This window comes from Dermacentor silvarum, chromosome 1, assembly GCF_013339745.2.
Source record: "Dermacentor silvarum isolate Dsil-2018 chromosome 1, BIME_Dsil_1.4, whole genome shotgun sequence".
In the NCBI taxonomy this organism is placed as follows: domain Eukaryota; kingdom Metazoa; phylum Arthropoda; class Arachnida; order Ixodida; family Ixodidae; genus Dermacentor; species Dermacentor silvarum.
Genome location: NC_051154.1, coordinates 196,562,836 through 196,586,409, shown reverse-complemented (window position 1 = coordinate 196,586,409; position 23,574 = coordinate 196,562,836). Strand labels below are relative to the sequence as shown.

General features: G+C 45.2%; 2 protein-coding genes across 2 annotated transcripts in view; one reads left to right on the top strand and one right to left on the bottom strand.

The window, feature by feature from the left end:
• Positions 1–3,563, top strand: part of LOC119436311 (amiloride-sensitive sodium channel subunit beta) — a 71,811-nt gene extending 68,248 nt beyond the window's left edge. Inside the window, exon 10 of the mRNA XM_037703126.2 lies at positions 3,227–3,563. The gene's annotated coding sequence lies outside the window, so the exon portion shown is untranslated. The remainder of the gene's footprint in view (positions 1–3,226) is intronic.
• The window catches only part of LOC119436612 (uncharacterized), a 41,864-nt gene that overhangs the window by 2,450 nt on the left and 15,840 nt on the right, over positions 1–23,574 (bottom strand). Inside the window, exons 4-6 of the mRNA XM_037703518.2 lie at positions 20,621–20,692; positions 18,234–18,300; positions 13,800–13,859 (exon numbers count right to left, since the gene is read on the bottom strand). Coding sequence (XP_037559446.1) covers positions 13,800–13,859; positions 18,234–18,300; positions 20,621–20,692 — 199 coding nt within the window. The remainder of the gene's footprint in view (positions 1–13,799; positions 13,860–18,233; positions 18,301–20,620; positions 20,693–23,574) is intronic.

Here is a 23,574-nt window from a genome sequence, read left to right as displayed (position 1 = left end):
TCAAGAAAATGTAGCTACAAAATGCTACTAGCATGGCCATAGCAGGTATGCACTTGTATATGGCAATGAAAAAATGAAGTATTCAATTCTGGGGTTTGAGATGCCAAAAGCACTGCAATCTGATTATAGGGCACGCTGCAGTGGGGGACTCCAAGTTAGTTTTAACCTAATCAAAATGCGGCCACAGCGGCCTCAATTGAACTCACAACCTTGAGCTCTGCAGCCAAGCACCATAGCAAGTGGTCTACCGCGGTAGGTTGTGTATGGAAACTGATACCAGCATTTAAACAAAGACAAGTATGATATAACGCTTTGACATAAATTATTAGAATTAGACCATTTAGTAAAGCTTAAAGCTCTGCAAGCCTCTCTCTCATTTCTAAATGTAAGAGCACAAAAAAAAAAAAAAAAACGTCGAGAAGGAGCTGAATACTACAGCGCACTGACAGCTTCTGGCAGCATTCAGGGCACTTGACTGAAACAGGCTGGAAGAGCCTTGGTAGCGAACGTAGAAGCAGGTTGGCCTAGCGTTGCCGTGGTGGTGGCTGCGGCTGCCAGCAGATCTGCGTGCAAGAGCGCCTGTTCGAGGCAGTGGGATAATGCAAATGGCGGCAGTGGTGGCTTCGATACGGTTGTATCGGGCCCGCGGTCATGGCAAAAAGTCCGGAAAATCGGATGACGAAGGGTTTTTGCATCTGAAATTTTAGACGTTCTTATGCATTGACTATGTGGGGATCGAACATGGCGGTGCCGTGATGGCGTGCGGAAAATCGGTCGTTGACTGTACTTGAAATGCTGCGATGGTCGACACTGCCATAGCGGTTCGCTTTCGCTCGTCGCGCAGCTCGATGTGCGTCGCACACCACCACAAAGTGCAGATATACGCACGGGACCTTTGACTGTGCACATGTAACGTTGTCGGATTAGGCTGTGATCAGCGAATTCAGTTTGGAGCGTTCTGCATACCCGTGCGCTTTCGTGAAAGCGTTCGCGGTAGTTGCCGGCATGTCACCCGTGGACCGCAAGTCTGCTTCCAACCACCAGTCTAGCCCGTGACCTCACGCACTATCACCGAAGCGGCTTATTGGTCTGAACATATTGGAGGCCATCTCGCCGCGACAACCATGCCCACCACCGCGTCAGCTGGCAGCGAATTCTTGTCACGGACGCGTATGATACAGCAAGGCTTAACAAGCGGCGTTTCCTCAGTATCCAGCAGCGAAAGTAGCCGAGTTGACCAAAATCTTGGCCGTATGCCATTCTTACGCCGTGAAATTGCTATGCCAAGAAAAGTGGGGGCGACAAATTGATTGCGAAAAATTGGTCACGGCTACCGCGTCCGCGTCAATCTGCGCGTTATGTTGGAAAAATCTACCGAGACACCATACAGCGTCCGAAACTTCAGTCAGCGTTTTACATTGGTTATACAGGAGTGCGGGGTCTGTTTCTGGCAATCGCTCGCTGCTGCCTGAAGAGCGAGGTTGTCCCGCTGCCTAAGCAACCCGTACGCGTCGGGGTGGAAGGTATTGAATATAGACAGCAACCCACGGAAGAAGTAGCAGTACGATCCCTTGAGTCGGTTCACCACGGACCTAATGCAGCCGCTGGTCCACGCAATGACACTTTAGATGGTGCAGGTAAAACAGCGCTTGAGGGCATAGTTCCGTTTTTGAAAGCCTAAGCAATCATTTCGGCGCAGAGTGGGCGCAGATTTCTCGTATTTTCTTGAAATGTAGCAGGATGTAGCAGAGTTAGCCTCTCGGCGCAGTTCAGCGCAATTGGCGCAGCGGTAGCATCACTGCTTGAAGTCTTTATTGACAACTTATAACGTAACCGCTTATAGTGCAGGACAGGATATAGTGCGGTCTTTTCAAACTCCCTTTAATTTTCCCATAGCACTCCATGTATACACGTATCGCTTATAGTGCAGTTGCGGGAAACGAAATACCGGTTACAGTGCGGCTGCCTGGGAGTAAGGAAGTCAGCGGCGACGGCGAACGCTCCCCTCAAACGGGCGCCCCAAGCAGTGCTCGAGGAAGAAAGCGAGACGAAGTGGAGGAGAAGGGCACGTGGTGCGAACGAACAGCCAGTGAGGCTGAAACCAGAATCTTGAGTGCGAGTCGTGAAATATCACGGCGCGCATAGAGAGCGAGGGCCACGAAACTGCCAAAGCCGGCCAACGCTCGCTTCAAGATAACGGCAGTAAACGAAACTTCAGGGAAAGGGCGGCGCCGGCACAGCACGGCGAAGGGCGCACGCGGAGGGTGGCAGAGAAGCAGATTTCGCCTCGGCAACTCCGCCGCTTCGGTGGTTCCCCTCGCCCTCCCTCGTAACTCCTTCACTTTCGACTGTCACCGTGCGCGTCCGTCGCCGTGCAGGCGCCGCCGCTCCAGCTGGCCGGGCGCCAGCTCCCCGAAGTTTCGTTTTCTGCCGTTATCGGGAAGCGGGCGTTTGCCGGCGTGGGCAGTTTCGTTGGCCGGCCTGGGACAGCGCCGCTGCTTCCCTCTGCGCCGTAGCCACAGCGTGCAAGGTCAACACGTGACTAGAAAGTAGAGGAAGCATAAAGGAGAAATAAGGGTTCACCGCCATTTTCTACGCGTGGCTACGGTAGCGTGGCTGAGGCGTCGGCACGTACACGCATGTTCCGGCGCAACGCAGAATCGGCGACCTTGCCATTTGAGAGAGGGTGAAATTTCCGACCGCGTTTTTTTTTTCTTTATTTTGTTTTGTTCGCGCGCGACCTTGAAGGGTCTCTCCTAAGATTTTACTCTAAGACGGTGCGGGAGCAATGCCGGTCGGAGGCGCCGCCGCATGATTTGGTTCGAATTAACGAGATTCGACTGTAAATTGAATGCGAACGTTCCAGCCGCATTCCTCGACTGTCGCATACGCGTTGCGGCTCGGTGCACATGTTTTGCATATGTGCGGGCCTTGAAAATTGTTGCTTTGGTTATAGTGCGGATATTCACGACTCCGGCGACTTACGTTAGAAGCGGTCTACACTGTATATATCACTTTTTCTTACGTACTGCGAACCTATGCTCTCGGTAAAAAGTAACCCACCTACTTTTTAAAGTAATTTATCAATCTCTGCTGACTTAGTATTTCTTCTTAGTGTTTTTTTTATTTTAAGCCTTTTACAAGCAAGAAAAAAAGAAAAAAGGGCCAGTAAACTATATGTCACTGTCCCATTTGTAGTGTTCACCTATAACAATACTTGTTACAGGGTTCTTGTGCTGCAATGCCACCAATGAAACATACCCAATGGACATGGACGTGCAACTGACTGATGTCTGCACACAGTATGTTTAGTAGGACATTCATAGTACTAGTCGCAGTGAACGAGTAGTTATAATTTTTGTTCACTCTCATTAAAGAGGGTTAATGTTAGGTTAGGCCATACAATAAAGAAGAACATTGTTTTTTTTTTTCCATTTTACTGCTGCACTGCAGAATCTAGGCACTCTACCATGGGTATCTGCTCTATCGAAGGAGCATTTCAAGCAATAAAAAGTCTGAAATGAACACTGTGCTTTTGTGATTGCTTTGAAACACCAATAAAATATTCTGCCAAATAAAAAATAGTCCAATTTCACTTTCTAAATCCTCTACACTGCACAGTAACATAGTTATTTTATGACATGCATCTCACAGCACATTATTTGGTGTGCACCATAAAAGTAAGAAATAGAAAACGCACTCTTAGCACTCACTGTCATTGCTCCTACTCCTCATCAAAAATTATCATGACAGTGGCTAGAGACACTGTCATGAGACTGAACACTGGAGAAAAGAGAATTGTTTTTCTACTTCGTCTGCTTTCCACCACCACATCCCTTTTGTTTAAAGAAAAATTTGGCTCATTATTACAAACCCCAGCCTAGTTAAGTCTGCTACAGGACCAATTATTGCTGTGTGTGAGCTGAACACACTCCACACCTGCGTATTCTCTCACCATATTACCTCTTCTAGACATTACAGACCTTCCCACCTCAAAGTCTTCCTTTTAACTCTTTCCTTATCACAGGCAACTGATGAGCGCCATGCCCAATTTTAAGGCTCCTGGCTTCGTTACGGACTTACTGCGCCATATAGAAAATAGTTTATGGAGGAAACTTTAATGCTTTTTAGAGTGGCAGTGATTTTTAACTAAAATGCAGAGGTGCGCACTTTGTGATTCTGAAGACATCAGTTAGCTAGGCCCTCGTGTGAATGTCGGTCACACGATTCTGTTGCATCCTCAAATGAGTGGTTGGATGCTGCTGTTAGCAGCGAGTCTGAGGATGATGTCAGATCATGGGATTCTAATTTAGACAATGGAGTGACCCACAATACCAGCCCAGACATACATCAGCTGTTTGGCAGCAAGATTTATTTTCTGCCATTTGACGGCTCACAAATTTTTTGTGCCATTTGAGCTGTTGTAGAGAAGTTGGCAATATTTGTATCTTTTTTTTTTACAGTGTCTCTACAGCATATGGTGAAGATTTGCTGCCTCTAACCTCTAGCCACCCGGGAGAAGGGTGGCTCCACGGTGCATGCCACATGATGCAGTGAATTAATTGCAGTCCAGCACCGCATATTTTCATTTTCACACAATTAACTTTTCTGGCTCGCAGATATTCTTTTGCACTGCTGGCATCAAACAAGCAATGATGGCTGTATAGTGCGTCACCCCCATCCCCTTATTGTTCACAGTCTTTCAACACCTGCGGACATCCTGGAGCACTCTTTTTTTTTTTTCTGTGCAGGTTTCAAACTCAAATCCTGGATAACTAATCAGTAATCACTGCATCACATGAATGTGCAACTAGAAAACATTACATTGATGTTTCTGCCATCAAATGCAACAGCTAAACTCCAGCCACTTGACATGCATATCAACAGGAACCTAAAAGGTTCACTACTGGCGCCTTTTGACTCAATAGATTAACCTGTCAGTTAAGGTCATGGGGCATGCCCCTGGCGTTTCGTTTCTACACGCCACTGAAAAGCTGAATGCTTTGTGGAAAGAGCTCAGCCTCAGGAGAGCAAAGAGCTGCTTTTGCAAAGCATTTCCTTTGCTCAAAGGACGTCTACGAAGATTAACTGTGGTAGTCAACGAAGCCTCGTGGGCAAACATGGGAAGATATTTTTTCTACTGACGATACCTCGGAATGCATCTCTTATGATGCGCTTGTTTGAGAGGTGCGACAACCGGATGTGGGAGCCTCAAGTGATGGAGAGGACGGCCAGTAGACCAGTTAGCCTCAAACTATGCCCCCAGTCTATGGTCTTGGCATCCCCTGCCTCACACTTCATAGCTTGCTCAATAACATTTTATTTGCCAAGGGTTTAACTGACGACCACATTGACAGCTTCATAAATTTTGAAAGTACTATTGTTGGGTTGAAAATGCTTAAACAGGCTACAGTGTGCATCATTTTTAAAGCTAAGGCTTTCCTTGCAAAGCCTCCGAGGCTTGGTCTGGCTGCTGCTATTGAGTTGTTCTGCATCTTCACAGATTATATATATATATATATATATACACACACGCACACACAAAGGTTATATGTGCACGGAATGCAAGTACCAGCAAATGGGCTTATATAACCCCTGTGCGCTGACCGACAAAGTACAGCGAGCAAATGCACCTCTGTTTTCCGCAACAAAAAATAAATTCCTACACAAAACCTGAAGATATAAAGCAGGCTCATATGTCTCTATAAAGAACACCGACCTCTTATGGAATAGCACATTATATTCAACTAATCCTTTGAGGGTATTTTCTTTGATTTAACCATTCAGTATGTGCCACTGGTATGTGTCACTATAACAGAACACGTAGAGATGTGTTGTACTTCTCTGTGCAAACACTTGTCATTGCCATTTTTCCTTTGACAAGCATCGTACATCGCCCTAGTCCTCGTGATATCACTGCGTAGACGTCTAGTACTGTGCATGCGCCTGATTTGGTGTTTGCATTTTGGCATAGCTTGTGAGCAGTGCAGTGCATAAAAATTACACAAGATTAAAGATGTGACTTTTGTCGTGGATAAACACAAACACTACACAACATTACACATTGCATAGAATGAAGTAAACACAATTGTATGCATTGCTGTTATTTGTATCAACTGCTTCACTAAAACTTTGCTGCACATAGATTTCAACATGTGCATTGGATCTGCATGTTTTTAAAATAAAGCATCTCTTCTGCACCTTGTTCAGTTCATTCTTTTGATGTTATCAGCACAATAATGTAGACATCACCTGTAATTTTTAATAAAGTTCATTTTTCACTCATTATATTACATATTACACCCTAGAGTACTGCACAGGCCTGATTTTTCAGCCCAGGCCTGGCCCAGGCCCGCTTTATGAAGCCGGAGCCCGGCCCAGGCCCGGGAATTCATTACTAAACTTAGCCAGGGCCCGCATGTGCATGATCAGGCCCAGCCCGGGCACGCTAGAAGAAATTTGTTGATGATAATTACTATTGATGCCTTGCCCTTTGTAGTAGGCGATCAGACGGAAAATACGGTGTGTACATGCACTGAAATGTTGCTTTACCCGCGGTGGCAGCTTAGCCGTTAAGCAGTTGCGCTGCTAAGCGCTAAGACGTGGGTTCTATTGCCTGCCACGGCATCCGCATTTCGATGGGGGCAAAATGCAAAAGCACCTGCGTACTTAGATTTAGTTGCTTCCAGATATAGCGCAAAAAAGTACACATACACAAAGAAGACGCAACAGACGCGGACGAGCGCTCGTCTGCATCTGTCGTGCCTTTTTTGTGTATATGTACTTTTTTGCGCTATATCTGTAAGTAACTATGTTAGACCAACTAGCCCAACAGACGGTCCTTCTAAACTACTTAGGCGTAGGTGCACATTAAAGAACTCCAGGAGGTTGAAATTAATCCGGTCCCCCCTACGGCATACCTAGTAATCATATCGTGGTGTTAGCACGCAATACCCAAGAAAATAAGTAAAATGTTACTTATGCCGGTACATGAAAAGTCTACAATTAAAGCAAATTGACAATAAAACAGACAAAAAGTTTTCTAAACCAAAGTGCGCAACTAACATGAAAAAGCGGATAGAAGCAAAACCAGGCCATTCTTTTAATGCTCTTGTCTACACTTAATGTTGGAAACATTAATGATTACACAAATAAAAAAAAAAAAAACGCTCTGTATACACAAACAGGCAAATTCACGAGCATATTGCATAAAATAAATGCACAGGTAGAAAGAGACATCCATTGCATTAGCGCTAAAATAATATAATAGTATCAAGAGTGGTAATATTGCTATCGTAAAAGCGGTAACAGGGAAATGATTTGAAGAGCGTTTTTTTTTTATAACTTATTTTTTGTTATGCGGAAACAATGTTTGTTTTTGTGGAAAATAGAAAAATTACAACTTCATCTGTTATCCTATTTTCTGTGCTAAAGTATACTAAGAGCCAGCTCTTTGCACGTGTCACTTCAGCTTGGCACAGAATGCCTTGGACCATGCAATGCATAACGTTCGCGTGTGCTCGAAGGCCCGACTTAGGGCCTTTAATGAGGGGGCCCGAGTCAGGCCCAGGCCCATGGCTTCAAGCCCAGGCCAGCCCTGGCCCGCCAAAAAAACACTTCGGACGGCATGTTAGGGTGTAATAGAGCACTGCACGGGCCCGGGCCAGCCCGAAAGCCAGAGCCCGGCCTGGGCCCGTGCAGTGCTCTATTACACCCTAACATGCATTTTTTAAATTTCTATATTTGAAGAGTAAACTTGTTTAGCTTTCAGCTGATACATAGCACATTATTGTAATCCTGATGGTATATTCAATAAAAAATCTTCACTAGAGCCTTCAAGAAAGGGCCATTTCTTCCACAGTAAGAAAAGACCTACTGTAAAATAAATCATTGTAAACTCTTGTTTGACTACTAATCCATACAACAGACTTGCTACCTTAAGGTTATGCCTATACATATATAGTAGTGAAAGAGTTTTCAAGACATGCATTGTGACAAGCAACAAAGTCTGCACCATTCTAAGATCTGGTATGCCTCAAAGACCGAGGCACGTACAGGGTCGTCCTCTCTCGGGGTGAACACGGCTCCACGTGGCCGCGCTCCGCGCAGCGCCGGTGCCGCCGGCGCGGCCGCGCATTGAAGCAAATCGGCACAGGGGCCTAGAGGAGGTGCTTCGCATCGTCTGCTACAGCGCTGGCGCGCGCCGCTTTGACTTTGCAGTGGAATACACGACGCTAAACGCAGGCGGCCGAGCGCCCGAGGTGGCGTCGCGGGAAAGCGCGCTTCACTAACTGGATCATTTTCCGGCTGGTTTTGTCTACAGCTTTTGAACAGCATGCTTAATCAATTTGCATAAACAGAAGCAAGCTTCTCAGCACATAAACGACTTTTTTTGTAATTGATGAGGGTAAACGAACAAAGTTATTGCTTGCGCGCTCTTTATTAGGCCAGGGCCATTTTATTTTACTGCCACAACTACTGGTGCCGTGCATCCGGAGAAACCCATCAGGCGCGCTTTTCACGACTTGTGTCATGACGTGTTGAGACTGGCGCGCTGTTTTGTGCATCTCTTGATGCTATACCGAATTTGGTTAATTGACACCAGTCATAAATCTTGCAGAGAATTAGAGAGCGATTGTTCAATCGTGCTTATATATTTGATCATGTTTGTCATCGATTCTACCATTAAGGCGGGCAAGAAAGAGTACTTTGACAGTAACTAAGGGGTTCCGCTGCTCCAAGGCTCTGTTATGGCCGCGTTAATACCGCTTGTAGGTGTGCGTGGATCGCTTTACGTAATGCAGGAAACTGCTCTCCGGCATAGCCACTGATTTGGCAGTAATTTTACGCCCAATTTTCATCTTTCTAGATCAAATAAAAAATAGTTTATTTTTGTTGTCAGACTGCATGTAATATCGCCGAAGCGGTGCCGATCCTTTGACGCATACATTACGCAGGAAGCCACATTCTCAATTATAGGGATCATCGGTCAATTCTTTGATATCATTGATAAGCTCGTGTAATATAGATGGCGCGGACCTTTCCTTATTTATTCACATTTTTTTTCGTATCTTTGGAGTCAATGCACTCAGCATTCGAATGCTGTTTCTGTTCATTTTGAATAGGTGATTGGAGTGGGAAATCTATAATCGACGCGTCAGTTTTCCAGCTTACATTACGTCTTGCCAGGTAATTAAGTCGTTGTTCGCTTGCACTTCATTTCACCATTACCTCGGAATAGGTAAAATGCATATTCTCACAAAAATTTAATAATTTGGTAATTGTGGGGTATACGTGCCGAAGCGACATATGGCCTCTGCATTACGACATAGAGGTGGACAGCGGATAAATTTTGTATGATGACTTGATTTATCTTTTTTTTGAGGTGGGAGAGTTAGGCTGAGTGGGTGAAACCAAATTATGAATACCGTCAAAGGAACGACAGGAGCGCACAAGCCATGCTGCTGTCGTCGTGGGGAAGTCGCCGGCTTGTGCATCGGGCGAACGCCGCCACGATGATTTCCCTGGCGGTCATGACACCGGCCCGGTGTCTTCTGCCGGCCGCTTGCCAGTGGTTGGCAAGTGGGCTGGCCATTTAGCTCAAGCCCGGCCCGACCTAGATGGCTGCGGTCGGGCTGTCTATTCTTTCACTGGCCATGGGCGTCGGCCTGATTTACCGCCGTGCCCATTTTTTTGCTTTGGTCATGCTACCATCTTTAATCAGCTTACGATGCTGATATGCTGCTGCCAACGCCTGCTCAACTAAGTGGCTGATCGCTCACAAGTACAGGTTCTGGGATGACTCGTTCAAGTGAGACACCAGATGTTTTTCCATTGAACGCATTTCTATCGGCTTGCATGGACATCACGTTATCAGCTTTCGAAAATGGATTGCTTTTTATTCGATTGCTGGTTGCCATGGCATCTCAGCGATAAAAACGCTTGAACAGTGTAGGACCATTTCATTTCCCCGGTGCACTTTCGGAAACTAGCCATGTCGCGGGTATCGGAAAACGAAAGACGACGCATCGTAGATCTGTGCCTACAGAGCTATTCTCAACGAGTTGTATCGGAGATGACAAATAGGCCACTGAAAACTGTAAATCGAATCATCCAGGCGTACAAAAAGGACGGAAGAATTGCGGATGTTCCCCATAAAGCCAGGAAAAAAGTCACCACTGAAGCTGAAGAGAGGGCCGTTGTTGCAGTGGCGGCTGCAAACCCCACCTCAACTATTCGAGAAATTAAAAACAGCCTCAGGCTAGGTGGCGTCTCCGACACGACGATCAAGCGTCGCCTCTACGCAGCAGGTCTCAAGAGCAGATCTGCGGCGCAAAATCCAACTATGAGTGCGGCCAACAACAAAAAAAAAATAAGCAATTAGAATTCGCCCTGCAACATTAACATTGGACTGAAGATGAATGGAAAAAAGTCGTCTTCACAGACGAGTCCACCTTTACAACAAGATGGGACCAGAGGCAGCGAGTTTGGCGCCCCGACAACTGCAGGTAAGCATAATTATAGCATGAGATCTCGTGTCCTAGAACGTGAGCATCAACTTAGATCTCGTAGAGATATGAAAACGAAGATAGGTATATCTTCGTACTCAACTGACACAATTTTGTCACTAGGGTGTATTCGAATTATTATTTCGGGTTGCGCTTCTCTCACCGTGTTTCAAATTAAGTATTACGCGGATAAATGTGACCTGTTGAACCATACTGTCACCATAAGAGTTTTGGGGTTTCAGTCGATATGAGATACGTTTGTGTAAGCCATATTTACTTTCTTACAAAAAATGTTAAAAATTGTTAGTCCAAAGACAATATCCGATTTACTGGCGCTGTACCGAACACACCTGGACAAACACGAACAAATGTCTGCCTGAATGACCACCGCGGTAGTTCAGTGCTTACGGTGCGCGGCTGCTGACCCGAAAGACGCGGGTTCGATCGCAGCGGTAGCATTTCGATGGAGGCGAAATGCAAGAGGCCCGTGTACTGTACGATGTCCGTGCACAATGAAGAACCCCTGATGGTCGAAATGATCCACAGCCCTCCACTACGGCGTCTCCGATAGCCCAAGTCACTTTGGTACGTTAAACCCCATAAACCATAAATGTTTGCCTGAAGCTGGGCACATATCGTTATCTGTGTTGGTACTGGTGTTTTAAGTTTAACGTCTTGATGCGACATAGGCTAGGAGGAACGCCAACGCACAGGGCTTGGGAAGAACCTTGACCATCTAGGCAATCTTTAACATTTTCTGAAATCGCACAAATCAAGGCCACCTTTACATTTCGCCTCCATGCTAACGTGGCTGGCGCGGCTAACATTCGATCCCTAGAGCCACATAATCCACGCCAAGAAAAGGTGCGCGCCACCTATTTTACACGAGCTTATCAATTTTATCAAACAATTGACTGATCATCCCTTTAATTGAGAACGCGACTTCCCGCGTAATTTATGCGTCAAAGGACCAGCACCGCTTTGGCGATATTACATGCAGTCTGACAACAAAAATAAACTATTTTTTATTCGATCTAGAAAAATGAAAATTGGGCGTAAAATTACTGCCAAATCAGTTGCTATGCCGGAGAGAGCAGTTTCCTACATAACGTAAAGCGATCCACGCACACCTACAAGCGGTATTAACGCGGCCATAACAGAGCCTTGGAGCAACGGATGTCACCCCTTAGTTACTGTCAAAGTACTCTTTCTTGCCCGCCTTAATGGTAGAATCGATGACAAACATGATCAAATATATAAGCACGATTGAACAATCGCTCTCAAATTCTCTGCGAAATTTATGGCTGGTGTCAATTAACCAAATTCGGTATAGCATCAAGAGATGCACGAAACAGCGCACAAGTCTCGTTTACCCTCGTTAATTACATAAAGAAGTCATTTATGCACTGAGAAGCTTGCTTCTGTTTATGCAAATTGATTAAGCAGGCTGTTCACAAGCTGTACACAAAACCAGCCGGAAAATGATCCAGTTAGTGAAGCGCGCTTTCCCGCGACGCCTCGAGCAAAGCCAGAGCGGCGCGCACCAGCTCTGTAGCAGACGATGCGAAACACCTCCCCTAGGCCCCTGTGCACCTGCGCCGATTTGCTTCGATGCGCGGAAGCACCGGAGCTGCGCGGAGCACGGCCACGCGGAGCCGTGTTTACCCCAAGAGTGGGCGACCCTGTACACTTCGTCTTTGAGCATTTGGGAACCCATTGTGAATGCACAATAGAGAGCCTGCACGCCAAAATTTAGCGAGCAGCTCTTACATAATTATGCCCTGTACTTATTTTTCAATGCTCGCAGCTCAATTACTCATACTATCTTGAGCCAGTAAAACTAAATAAAATAATAAATAAAAAGGATTAGTGACTAATTAAAAACATGTTAGCAGATTGCTTAACTCTTTCTGTTGCAAGGACAAGACTCACTTGTCTAGGCATTTCCTCCAAAATACTGCAATATCAAGTCTCGCTCGTCCAGGGGTTTCCTTTCGTCTACTGACTGCCACAAAAGAGTGGTAGTCGTTTTCATCATTTCGGTGTGAATGCTGCACTATTAAATAACACCAGTTTCCAAGGAGACTGATCTTTTGAGAGCATAGTTGGTTGAAACTAAGTGGAAGTTTAGCTCCTCTGGGTTTTAAAAATGGTGGCATGGAGTGAGGCAGCTATAGCGATAGCGGCTGCCTTTTTCAATACTGAAATCATGGTGTCATTGGACGTTTCTTCACATGAAGCATACAATTAGACTTGGAAAGCTCTAGTAAGTCGTATTTGGAGCTTCAACTTAGTACTGACGATTGCGAAAAAGATTTATAGCTTCTGGTGGCTTCTCTAATGGATGCAGCTTGACAAAAACGCGTTGCCTTGACCTTTTCTACGATTTCTTTTCCACGTTCCGCCAGCAATTATGCATCGCACAGAGGACAAAAAAAGCACACTTTACTTTTGTTACAAGAAATCATATAGACTGTTTCTATGGCCGCCTATCTGCAACTTAAAAACATGAAAAAAAAAAATTACTGAGAGTAAGCGAAAACTGAAAATAACAAATGCACTGCTGATATTGCATAAATGAAAGCTGTTCACAATGAATCAGTCACCAAAAATTCAGAAAATTTTGGTGGTTTTCTGGAAAAAAAAATTGAGAGCCCTTCCCCTGTTGAGAAAATGGGGGTAAGCAAAGCTTGTGGCAGGACGACGCTGTCGCAGGCATTCCGCTTTGTTTGACCTAAACTCAGGGTTGGCGGCTCTTCGTTGACGTTTGGCCTCAACATCGCGCTCCCGCAACTCGGGGTCCGCGGCTGTTCGCTGACGTTTCGCCTGGGCGTCGGAAGCCCTCATGATAGAATCAGACGACAAGCTTCACTTGTCCCCATTCTCTCGACAGGGAAAGGGCTGGTGATTTTGTCCCTTTGGGTCCCACGTGCGACACGGGTTGTTCAAGGGTGTGTTACAGGTCCCCGAGCCCACAGGGGTATGTGCCACTGAGCTTGTACCCTTTCTGCACTATCACCAGGATGGGCTCACATGACAGCGGTATGTGCCATTGAGCTTGGACCCTTTCTGCACTATCACCAGGATCGGCCCACTTTTTAGCGTGACACCACCACCACCACCCCTTGTGAGCCTATAAAGCTTCGCTTCAAAAGAAGTTGCAACAGAAAGGGTTAACCACTTGTTAAGCAATGTGGTTACCACTGCAATAAACTTTCATTCGGATACTGTGCTATGAATGAGGTTTTGCACATAGTGGCAAATGGAAGAGGACTTGTGAAAATGACTCACCTAAATCTTTGGCTTTTAAGATGGCCAGATCAAGCTGGAACTGTTTTTCTCTGCACAAACCTGCAGGAAAACAGTGATTCTAATGGGACACAATGTCCGCGATAAATAGTAAGCACAGATGAAAAGATAGTGAATACATTACCCACAAAAACCACATGTAACTGTAAGAATAAGTACTAAGACAAGCTTCGTCATTTTTTATGAGATGAACAACATGCAGTTTACACAATCAGTATGCCTAAATTATCACACAATAAACACAACACACATGCTTTTCTGCAAATGTGAAAGTAGCTGCGCCTTGTTAGTCACTGTCTTGCAAAGTAAAGATACTGTACCAACTTCAAAAAGTTATTTAAGAGTTAATGTTTAAATAAAAGATATAAACAAAAGACATGTAGATTACATTTGAAAATGCAAACTTCTGCTGCACACAGCACACAATCTTTTGTGCAGTTCCATTTTCCATTGATATACAACTATTGAGAAATTTAAAAAGTAGCACCTCTTTACATGTGATGCAAATCTTCTGAGGTTACACAAAATGTTTATATCCATAATCCATAAATTTATGGGTAGATTAAGTGATTTTCTTGATTAAACCATATGCATATTGCTTTTTTTTAAAAAATAAATGTCTTTCTTAGCAAGTAGCCACCACTTTTCCATATCAGGTATGTTTCTAGTCTTTTTCGTGGGCTGGTATGTACTATTGGGTATGTGGTTATGTGCCCATGGGCCACTGGTAGCCGTGATGTTATGTGCATATATATATACCTATAGAGTCAGATGCACAGATTCGAACAAAGGACTTATAGCATAAAATTCCCCCCCCTACGGTGTGCCTCATAATCAGATTGTAATTTTGGCACGTAAAACCCCAGAAATTATTTTTTTAAAATTAACACATCCTCAAACATGAAAATGTGGGCCGATCCCGAAGAAGTGCAGTAAAAGAACTGAAGTAGTTCGACGCTCCTCCTACTCCCTTCACATGAGGAGTGACGCGATATCATGCGCCAGTGACTCTGCCCCCTTCCCCCCCCCCCCCCCCCCCAACTCATTCAGGAAGATCTACTTCAATCGGCGGTTGTATCGTTTTCCAACCTTTTTCTTTTTTAAGGTTGCCAACTGCACATAGTCTCCTTACTATTTACTAGTACTATCTATCCTTCTTACTATCTACTGTCTATTCTCTCTCCTATCCACACTTCCTCTACTATACTCCTATTCCCCCCTACCCCCTCTGCTCGCCGCCATTCAGATGTCAGTCATAATGTCAATTACAGTGTGGTGAGCAGGAATTTTCCTCTGTTCCTCCTTTCCACCATTAGTATAACGAAACAACCAATAGTAGTAGTAGTACTACTACTACTACTACTACTAGTACTACTACTACTACTACTACTATTATTATTAGTAAGCTGTAAATTTTTATCATATGGAAAAAAATATTTTTGGTTTGATACTATCGCATGCAGCAAGCACAGCCACAAACTTGGAAGAAGTAGAAAAGATGTATGCAAATACCTATAAATGGTACAGACAGACTCACCCTGCATCACCATTTCACCACTTTGTAGAGTACAGTTCACTGTTCAAGGTACACTAAAGGCAAACATTAAGTCAAGTTAAAGTAATAGGATAATGCTTGAAAACATCTAAGGCATCAATATTACTGAGAACAAAGCTGCAGTAGGTGAGAAAATGAGGCAAGTGTAAGACACGCTTCCCAAATCGACAAGGACATTCCAGCACTGGCCCAATGACGTCACACTGCCTCATTACAACGGGGTGTCCACATTAACACTTTCAAAGTCCCCGAGTTTTGAAGGCTTTCCCTGACTTTCTATGAAAATTATTGGCAGTCTATGACACTACAGGGTGCATGTTAGGGAAGGAAAATGGTGGTTTACAGCTTGCCAAGTTACTATGCCAGCCAATAATTTTCAACTGCTACCAGTAAACTGTAGATCAGGTAGGATGGACTACGAGATTTGACTGAATTGTGTGTTTCCTGATATTCCATCCATCTGGCCGAGCTCACACTAACAAAATCAGCATAAGACACCATTATTTTGTGGATTGCATAGGATCAGTTCAAAACTTTGCTTTTTTCTAACCACTGTAGGTATAGTACTAATTTCCCTGATTCAAAGCAACTAAGGTGAAAATTCCAAGCTTTCCTTCCCTGAATTTTCCAGAACTGACAAATTCCCTGAGAATTTCAGGTTTTCACTGATGATAGACATCCTGTTAAATCTATTACCAGCCAACCATTGATAATAAAAAGATGACTACATTGCATTTTAACGTTGAAGAAAATGCTAGTTGTCTACTCCTATTTGATTTACAAAAAGAATTAATGCTACCCCTGACGATGCTGTGGATCAGTAGCGCACCCATGATCTCTGCCAGGGGGGGGGGGGGGGGGGTTGACAGTTTGCCTTAGTTTGCCAATACCATCTAAACAGCACTAATTTCTTCACGGGAAATTGTCAAAAAATGCGCTTTTTGCGCAAGTTTGCAAGTGTGCAGACGATTGCACGTCTTACATCTTAGTTGCAGTCTCAAAAAAGGGGGGTTAAATCGGCCTCAGGGGGGGGTTACAACCCCCGAACCCCCCCCCTCCCCGTCGGTGCGCCACTGCTGTGGATGGTCAAAAGTTTTATTTTTGCTCAACCCCAAAGCACCCGTGCTGTCATGTTTTGGTAGTTTCAGTATTACATAAGGGTGCACTGATTCTTTCGTCTTGCAAAGCTCATGCTGACTGCACGCAGCAGGAAACGTTGCGTTCATATGACATTGTGAGCATAAATTGCTGAAATGATGTCTAGCATCAGGAGCCAAAGCATCCTAACGAGGGGGGGGGGGGGGGGGGCGCATTAACAAGGCCCATGGTGATAAGCCTTCTAAAATGATTGGTAGACCATGTTCACGATAGGCATATGCTTTGTTTTGGTCTCGTGATTGCATCTGTTTTGTCTCGGTTACCAGTTGCCCTTCACGTTTCATGCAAAAAGTCACAGTGACAGCTCTGGGACGCCGTTTTACTCACAAATGGTGGTGGTGAAGTATTCTGTGTCACACTGGCTCACTCATGAAGAATTATTGAAATTGCAGCAGAGGAATGCACCCCCTTAAGTTGCGATTTTCTCTGCAACTAAGTTAAGTTGTTTCTTACCGTAAAACAGACACCACAAGGTTTTTGGATAGGTACTTCAATAATCTGCATTGCCTTAATATTTGCCTTTAGTGTCATAACATGGACATGGTATTCTGCTATCTTCACTTTGATATGGCTTAAAAGCCCAGACTAAAATTTTTATGAATAATTGTATATTGTGGGGAGCACACGCCGCCATCTTCTCCCGCATATGCTTGTCGTCACATGCGGCGGGAGCCGGGCGGACACCTTCTCCCGCGTACGCCCGTCGTCACATGCGCACGTAGCGGGAGCCGCGCAGACACGAGAGAGAGGCACTTTGCCCTCTCCCAGTTCTCGCTCGCCTCTCGCGACACGCGTACCCGCGCGGGAAGAGAGAAGGTATCCGACGGGCAAGGAGGACATTCCCCTTGCGAAAAGCTAAAAAGGTATAAAAGAGCGCGACCGAGAGACCGCCAGGTCTCTCTGACCTCGCTACAGCTGACCTGCCCCCACGGATATACCCACTGCAACCCGTGAGTGACCTCGCTTGCGTGACTTCCACACGCAACGAGGCAAGCCTATTTATTCCTTATTACAGAGTGGACTTACCTCTGCAAGTGTGTCTTATTGCTCGCAGCAATAAATGTTGTTGGATTGACTCGCTCGTTGCCTTATTCGCCCGAACCCTACGTAGCTGCGATTGCACACGCTACGGGTTGGGGATCGTACCCCACAATATCTAATGGATCATATTGGCCACTTGAAGATGAAAAAGTTTCCAGTAATGCAAGATTTTTACTGGTTAGGTGTTCCCTCTAACAGTGGAACATACTGTACCTTAGCTGCGAGGGGAATCCACTTACAAATTAAAAATTATTGCGTGAAGTCTTAGCTTGGCCTTCTTTCATCTGTCATATAGGTAGTGGTAGAGCTTAATGCACTGAACAAAAATGTTCTGTTATATTTGGAGCACAGTACCAATTGCAGTGCAAGCTGCACATTTAGACTAGAATCTACAAGAAAGAATTATCCTAGTTCCATGCAATAGAACATACCCGCAATCACTGTGTAAACATACTTATTTTCTTTGCATTTAAATTAGGCAAATATGCATTTACTATGCATTTCAGGAGAGAGTTCAGGTCGCTGATGAAGACAAAGCAATCAGCACTCACGTAAACGACTTACCTGGGGCTCTGCAACAAGCATGATTCCACTAGTTGCTAGACAAGGTGCCTATGGCAACAACTACATAATTCCTGCTGTACATATTTTCTCACACTCACCTGTTTTTTGTGGTTGCAGAGTTTCTCCTGTGTATGGTGAAATGAACTGAGTGAGTAATTTAGTGTTCTGTAAGAGACCAGAGATAAATATTCATAACCATAAAATGTAATACTTGTCTCTAGAATAAATTGTCTGGCTTTAAAGGGGCCCAAAACACTTTTCTAACTAATCATAGAATGACATCATTATTCAATTATGTTGCCTCACGAATCTCCTGTCGCAAACATTATTCAAATCCTTCAAGCACAAGTGAAGTTAGACGTAGTTATCAGACAAATGAGCGGCTTTCTTTCTCCTTTCATTTCCACTAGTGCGCTGGAAGCTACACAAGTGAGTCGGCAAGTGGTCGCAAACCAGCAATGCCCTGCTGGCCCCGCCCAAAGGTTGAACGTCTCGGTGGCAAGATGGCTCATAGCAACAACCCGTGGCCCGGCCGCGTTATCGACACAATGCTTTTTATCTCCGAGGCCACGCACAATAGACGCAGCAACGCGCAAGGACTGTCGTGTGTAGACTGACAATGCAAAGATGAAATGGCTTTTCTGTTGTTTTAAGATCGCAGACATATATTTTTCATTTATTTAACTCAAATGAGCAATAATTGTATTACAGTACCAAGAATGTTCTCGTGATCACGAAATCAGCCGTTGGTGGGTCCAGCTGCTTGCGATTACGCTGCATGACGACATTGCAAAGGAGAGAGCAAGCGATTTTTCACTGCTTCTTACACGAGATTGTTAATTCCCTGCTGCATGTAGAGCAACAATATTTGGCTCACATGTTCACAGGAGCCTCGTTAACAGATCGGCAATGTTTTCTCATTATGTTTCAGGGCCCCTTTAACCACATTTTGTCAGCACACAAGTTAACATGGAGGTTTCGTTATTATGACCTTAAACAGGCTTTAGTGCTTTGTATTTCTTGCCCTTCAAGTGTCTTGACAAGGATGACTCCAATGCCCTCTCTTTGCTATCAAAACGTCAGCTGTGGAACCGCTACTACTAGTCACTAGAACCTCCATGATAACCATCCCAATCGGTAACCAAAGCTGATACATTCTGACATCATAAGGCCCTGCAGAGGCTAGGCTGTATGGGTGGTAATAGTATAATGAGCACTAAATGAGGATGTGCTCAGTACTCTTGCAGATGTCCGGTGGATGCAAGAGTACAAGGAAGTACAAAGAAAACTCTTACACTCCAAATGTTTATCACTCACATGGATGTTCACTCTTGACTGCACATGGTCCAAGCCTGCTAAAGACCCCTTAGTGTTTCTTACATGGTGGCGCTACATTCTGCCACAAGGCTCTTATGTCAAATGTCCAAGAACTGAGTTCTTTTTACAAACAAAACTAATGCTTTCGATAAAATTACTTGCAAAGGGCCAACAAATAGACTTCACCTTACAGGCATGGAAGATATGTAGCGCACAATAGTTTATCTATTTCCATGGGTGCATTTCAACTAATCTTCTACTGAGACTTTCTAAAGTGACATTACGGATATTCCGTGAGCTTACTCAAGGTCAAGCTCACATACAGATTCTAAACTTGATGAAGTCTAGCCTGCCAGGTCTTTAGATAAATAACTGGTACTTCAATCAAGACGTATGTTACTCAAGGTGCAATTATTCAACCAAGCTAAGCACAGACGCAACCTATGTCAAAAAAGCTTGTATAGCATTTCACCAAGGGCAGCATTAACAAATTTATAGACTAAAGCTTATCCCCTCAAATATTTCTCTCACACAAAAAAAATAAAAAGAAATAAATAATAAGTGAAAATAAATAAATAAATAAATAAAAACACTTTAAACGGAAACCAAAGAGAAAAATAAGTTGAGCTGTACATTAGCAACTTACACTTTAACAATACTAAAGAAGCCACTCTTACTATGGGAAATGGCTGGGCAAGTCAGAAAATACACAAAAAATCAAGACGGGTAGTGACACAGCCTTGAAGTTCCCACAACAGGTCATTGTGACATCATGGATATTACAGCATCTGCTCGGGCCCCCTTAATTTTTTACCAGTAAAGGTTGGCTACATTCTATTCTAAAGGAGCCATAGACTCAACTTTGCAAGTTTCAAGAAAGCTTACTGCACCACTATGCTCTAAAGATGAGAAAATACTTTGAAATCCACGATGTCAGACAGACATATTAGCACTGGGGTTCCAGTGCAAAAAGATGTACGTTTGGCCTTCATTTACTTTACTAGTACCAAACCTACTACGACAACATTAATGGAAATTGAGCTTTGAAGGAATACCTTGTCAGTCTAAACTGATTTACCTTTTTTTTTTTTTGTGTCCCTTAAACTCAAGAGATTAGAACTGTACCAAATGCAACAGATCTAACAAAAGTTTTAGTTGAGTGACTCACAGTGTGATGAACGACAAGGTACTCATCTCTGCACAAAGGGCAGGGGCTGCCCGTGGCAATCATGTCCGCCTTCTGAAAAGTGAAGTACACCAGTAAACAGCTAGAACACACAAGCCAAAACTACTATCATTAATGTACACTTACATTTTATGCCCCCACATTTATTATTACACTCACTTGTAATACTTACCCCAAGAAAATGGCCAGTTAACCCAATATCACCTAGTATAATTTTGAAATTACAGCACCATTCTTATTTCTAATATTTAAAAAAGCATTTCCCTTAGTACACAATTTTGCTGCAGAAGGTCTTGTAAAGATCATCACGTAGCTTTTTGTTGGCTGTATGATGTCTTTGATGCCATCTGCGAAACTCTGCTTACAAACTTCGTCGGACAATGTGACATCGTACCCGTGGAACTTATAACTGCCCTTAGCACACCCAGTTGCACCCTCTACTCCTTCATACTTTTCTCTTTCTCTACTCTCTCTATTTTGTTCATTTTTTTTTTCCATTCTACTTTCTCTCTCTTTCACATAAAGGCATTGTGAGCCTCTTGGTATGAGTGTAAAGCCTGTTGCTATCGCTTAGCTCCTTCAGAGTTAAACAAAGAATGCCAATCATCATACTCGGAAGAGTACTGAAAAGAGCAGCGACTGCTAGGCGTGCAACTTTATTTGTTATCATGCTTAGTATTTGCTTGTCGAAGCTAAATCTTGCGTGCAAGTTTTAGGAAAAAAAAGTCATTGTTTCGCCTGAAAGGCAAAGCATCGATTACGATAGCAAAGTAGTAGAGAGTTATACGAAGCAAGGATAGTAGTTTAATGGGCTATATAAACTGTAAACATTCGCTTACTAACTAAATAGACAAGCACGGTATCACGCGCGGACAGGTAAACATGAACGCATCTCGTTCGATGACCGTGGAAACTAGCTGTGAAAACCCTGGAGTGAGAAAGAGCGCCAACAGCAGTCGCGCTTCAACGCGAGCTAAACGTCAAAAGCATAGCGCATACGAAGCTACCAGTACTCAGCGTATGCATTTTGTCTCCACCGCAGATCACTTTTAATATAAGGCCGGCGCGGGCGGGGACTTCGCACACGTCGCAGATTGCTTTTAAGGTACAGCGCCCGCGCTTTGAGCAGCAGCCAACAGAGCATAACGCCCCCCCCCCCCCCCATCCCTTCCTTCCCCTTCCTTCCTCCTTCCCTCCCTCTCCTCTCCTCGCCCCCGTGCCTCGCGCGTGAAAGACCGCGCGCTTCTGGCCTTCCTCCGTGCGTGCATTACATTGAGCTGTGATCGCTGGCTCACCCTCGTATGCTTTCACTCGCACACACAGCATATGGTGCACGGCGACGATTTTATCACCGTTGGACTTTATACGGACTCACGGCGACGGCAGAAATGTGCTTGGAGTGTTCATATTGTTACGCGAACGAAGAATTAAGGACAGGAGACTATTTACAAGTATATTTACAAAAGATAGCTGCAGCGCTGGCCAGATCAGCCGATAGCTCGAGAGCCCAGAGCAGTTCGTCTTCTCGTCTAGGCGCCCGCGCGCCTCGTTCAAACAACCAAATACCACACGCGTGTAGCATAATCCCCCGGCGGCAGAAAGAAGCGACGTCCCGGAGCGTCTAAATGTCATTACTGGGAGGGTGATACTGCTTCAGTCGTGTAACGTGCACGATATCACTGGACTGGGAAGCAGATGGGACGTCAGGGGCGATCTCGTAGGTGACGGGAGTCACGGCACGAATCACTCGGTAGGGGCCTGTGTAACGAGACAGCAGTTATTCTGACAGGCCGACCTGACGCGACGGAGACCATAGAAGCACCAAAGAACCAGGCGGAAGTGCACGTCACGGTGTCGCTGGTCGTACAAACGCCGTTGACTCTCTTGGGAGTGCAGAAGGCGGCCACGGGCAATTTCCCTTGCGTGGGCAGCGCGGGCGATGGCGTCAAGTGCATATTCACGGGTGGGTGCTGCGTGAACGGGGAGGCTTGTGTCGAGGGGCAGTGCTGGTTCTCGGCCGAACAGAAGGAAAAATGGCGAATAACCGGCTGTGTCGTGGCGCGAGGAATTATACGCAAAGGTGACAAACGGTAGAGCGAGGTCCCAGTCAGTGTGGTCGGAAGACACATACTTCGCGAGCATGTCTGAGAGGAGTGCGATTAAGACGCTCCGTGAGGCCATTCGTTTGCGGATGGTATGACGTGGATAGCTTGTGCCTCGTGGCACAGGACTGCAGGATGTCCGCGATAATTTCGACAGGAATGTCCGGCCACGGTCTGTGAGAAGTTGTCGCAGGAGCTCCATGTAATAAAATCACGTCGCGTAGAAGAAAATCGGCAACATCTGTGGCACAGCTTGTAGGGAGCGCTCGGGTGATGGCGTAGCGCGTGGCGTAATCTGTGGCCACAGCGATCCACCTGTTCCCAGAGGTAGAAAGAGGAAAAGGGAAAAGGACCAAGTAAATCTAAACCAACCGAAAGAATGGTTCTGCGGAATGTCAATTGGTTGAAGGTACCCAGCAGGGAGCGTCGACGGTGTCTTGCGTCGCTGGCATTTCTCACACGCAGCTACGTATCTTCGAACGGAGCGAGCAAAGCCTGGCCAAAAGAAGCGTCGGCGGATCCGGTCGTAGGTACGTGACACACCGAGGTGACCGGCAGTGGGGAGGTCGTGAAGTTCGTGGAGAACAGCCGAGCGAAGGTGTTTAGGGATCAGAAGGAGTAATGCTGGCCGTCGGGGGACGTTGTGGCGGTAGAGTACGCCATCTTGAAGTGTGAATAAGCGAAGGGAGCTGTCGGCAAGTGACATTCCAGGCGGTCAATGATGACCAGCAAGGAGGGTCACGGCGCTGCTCGTCGGTGGCATGGACCAGTGGAAAAACAGAGAGAACGCAGGCGTCGGTGTCAGTAATCAACGTAGAGGACGGGTCCTTGGAC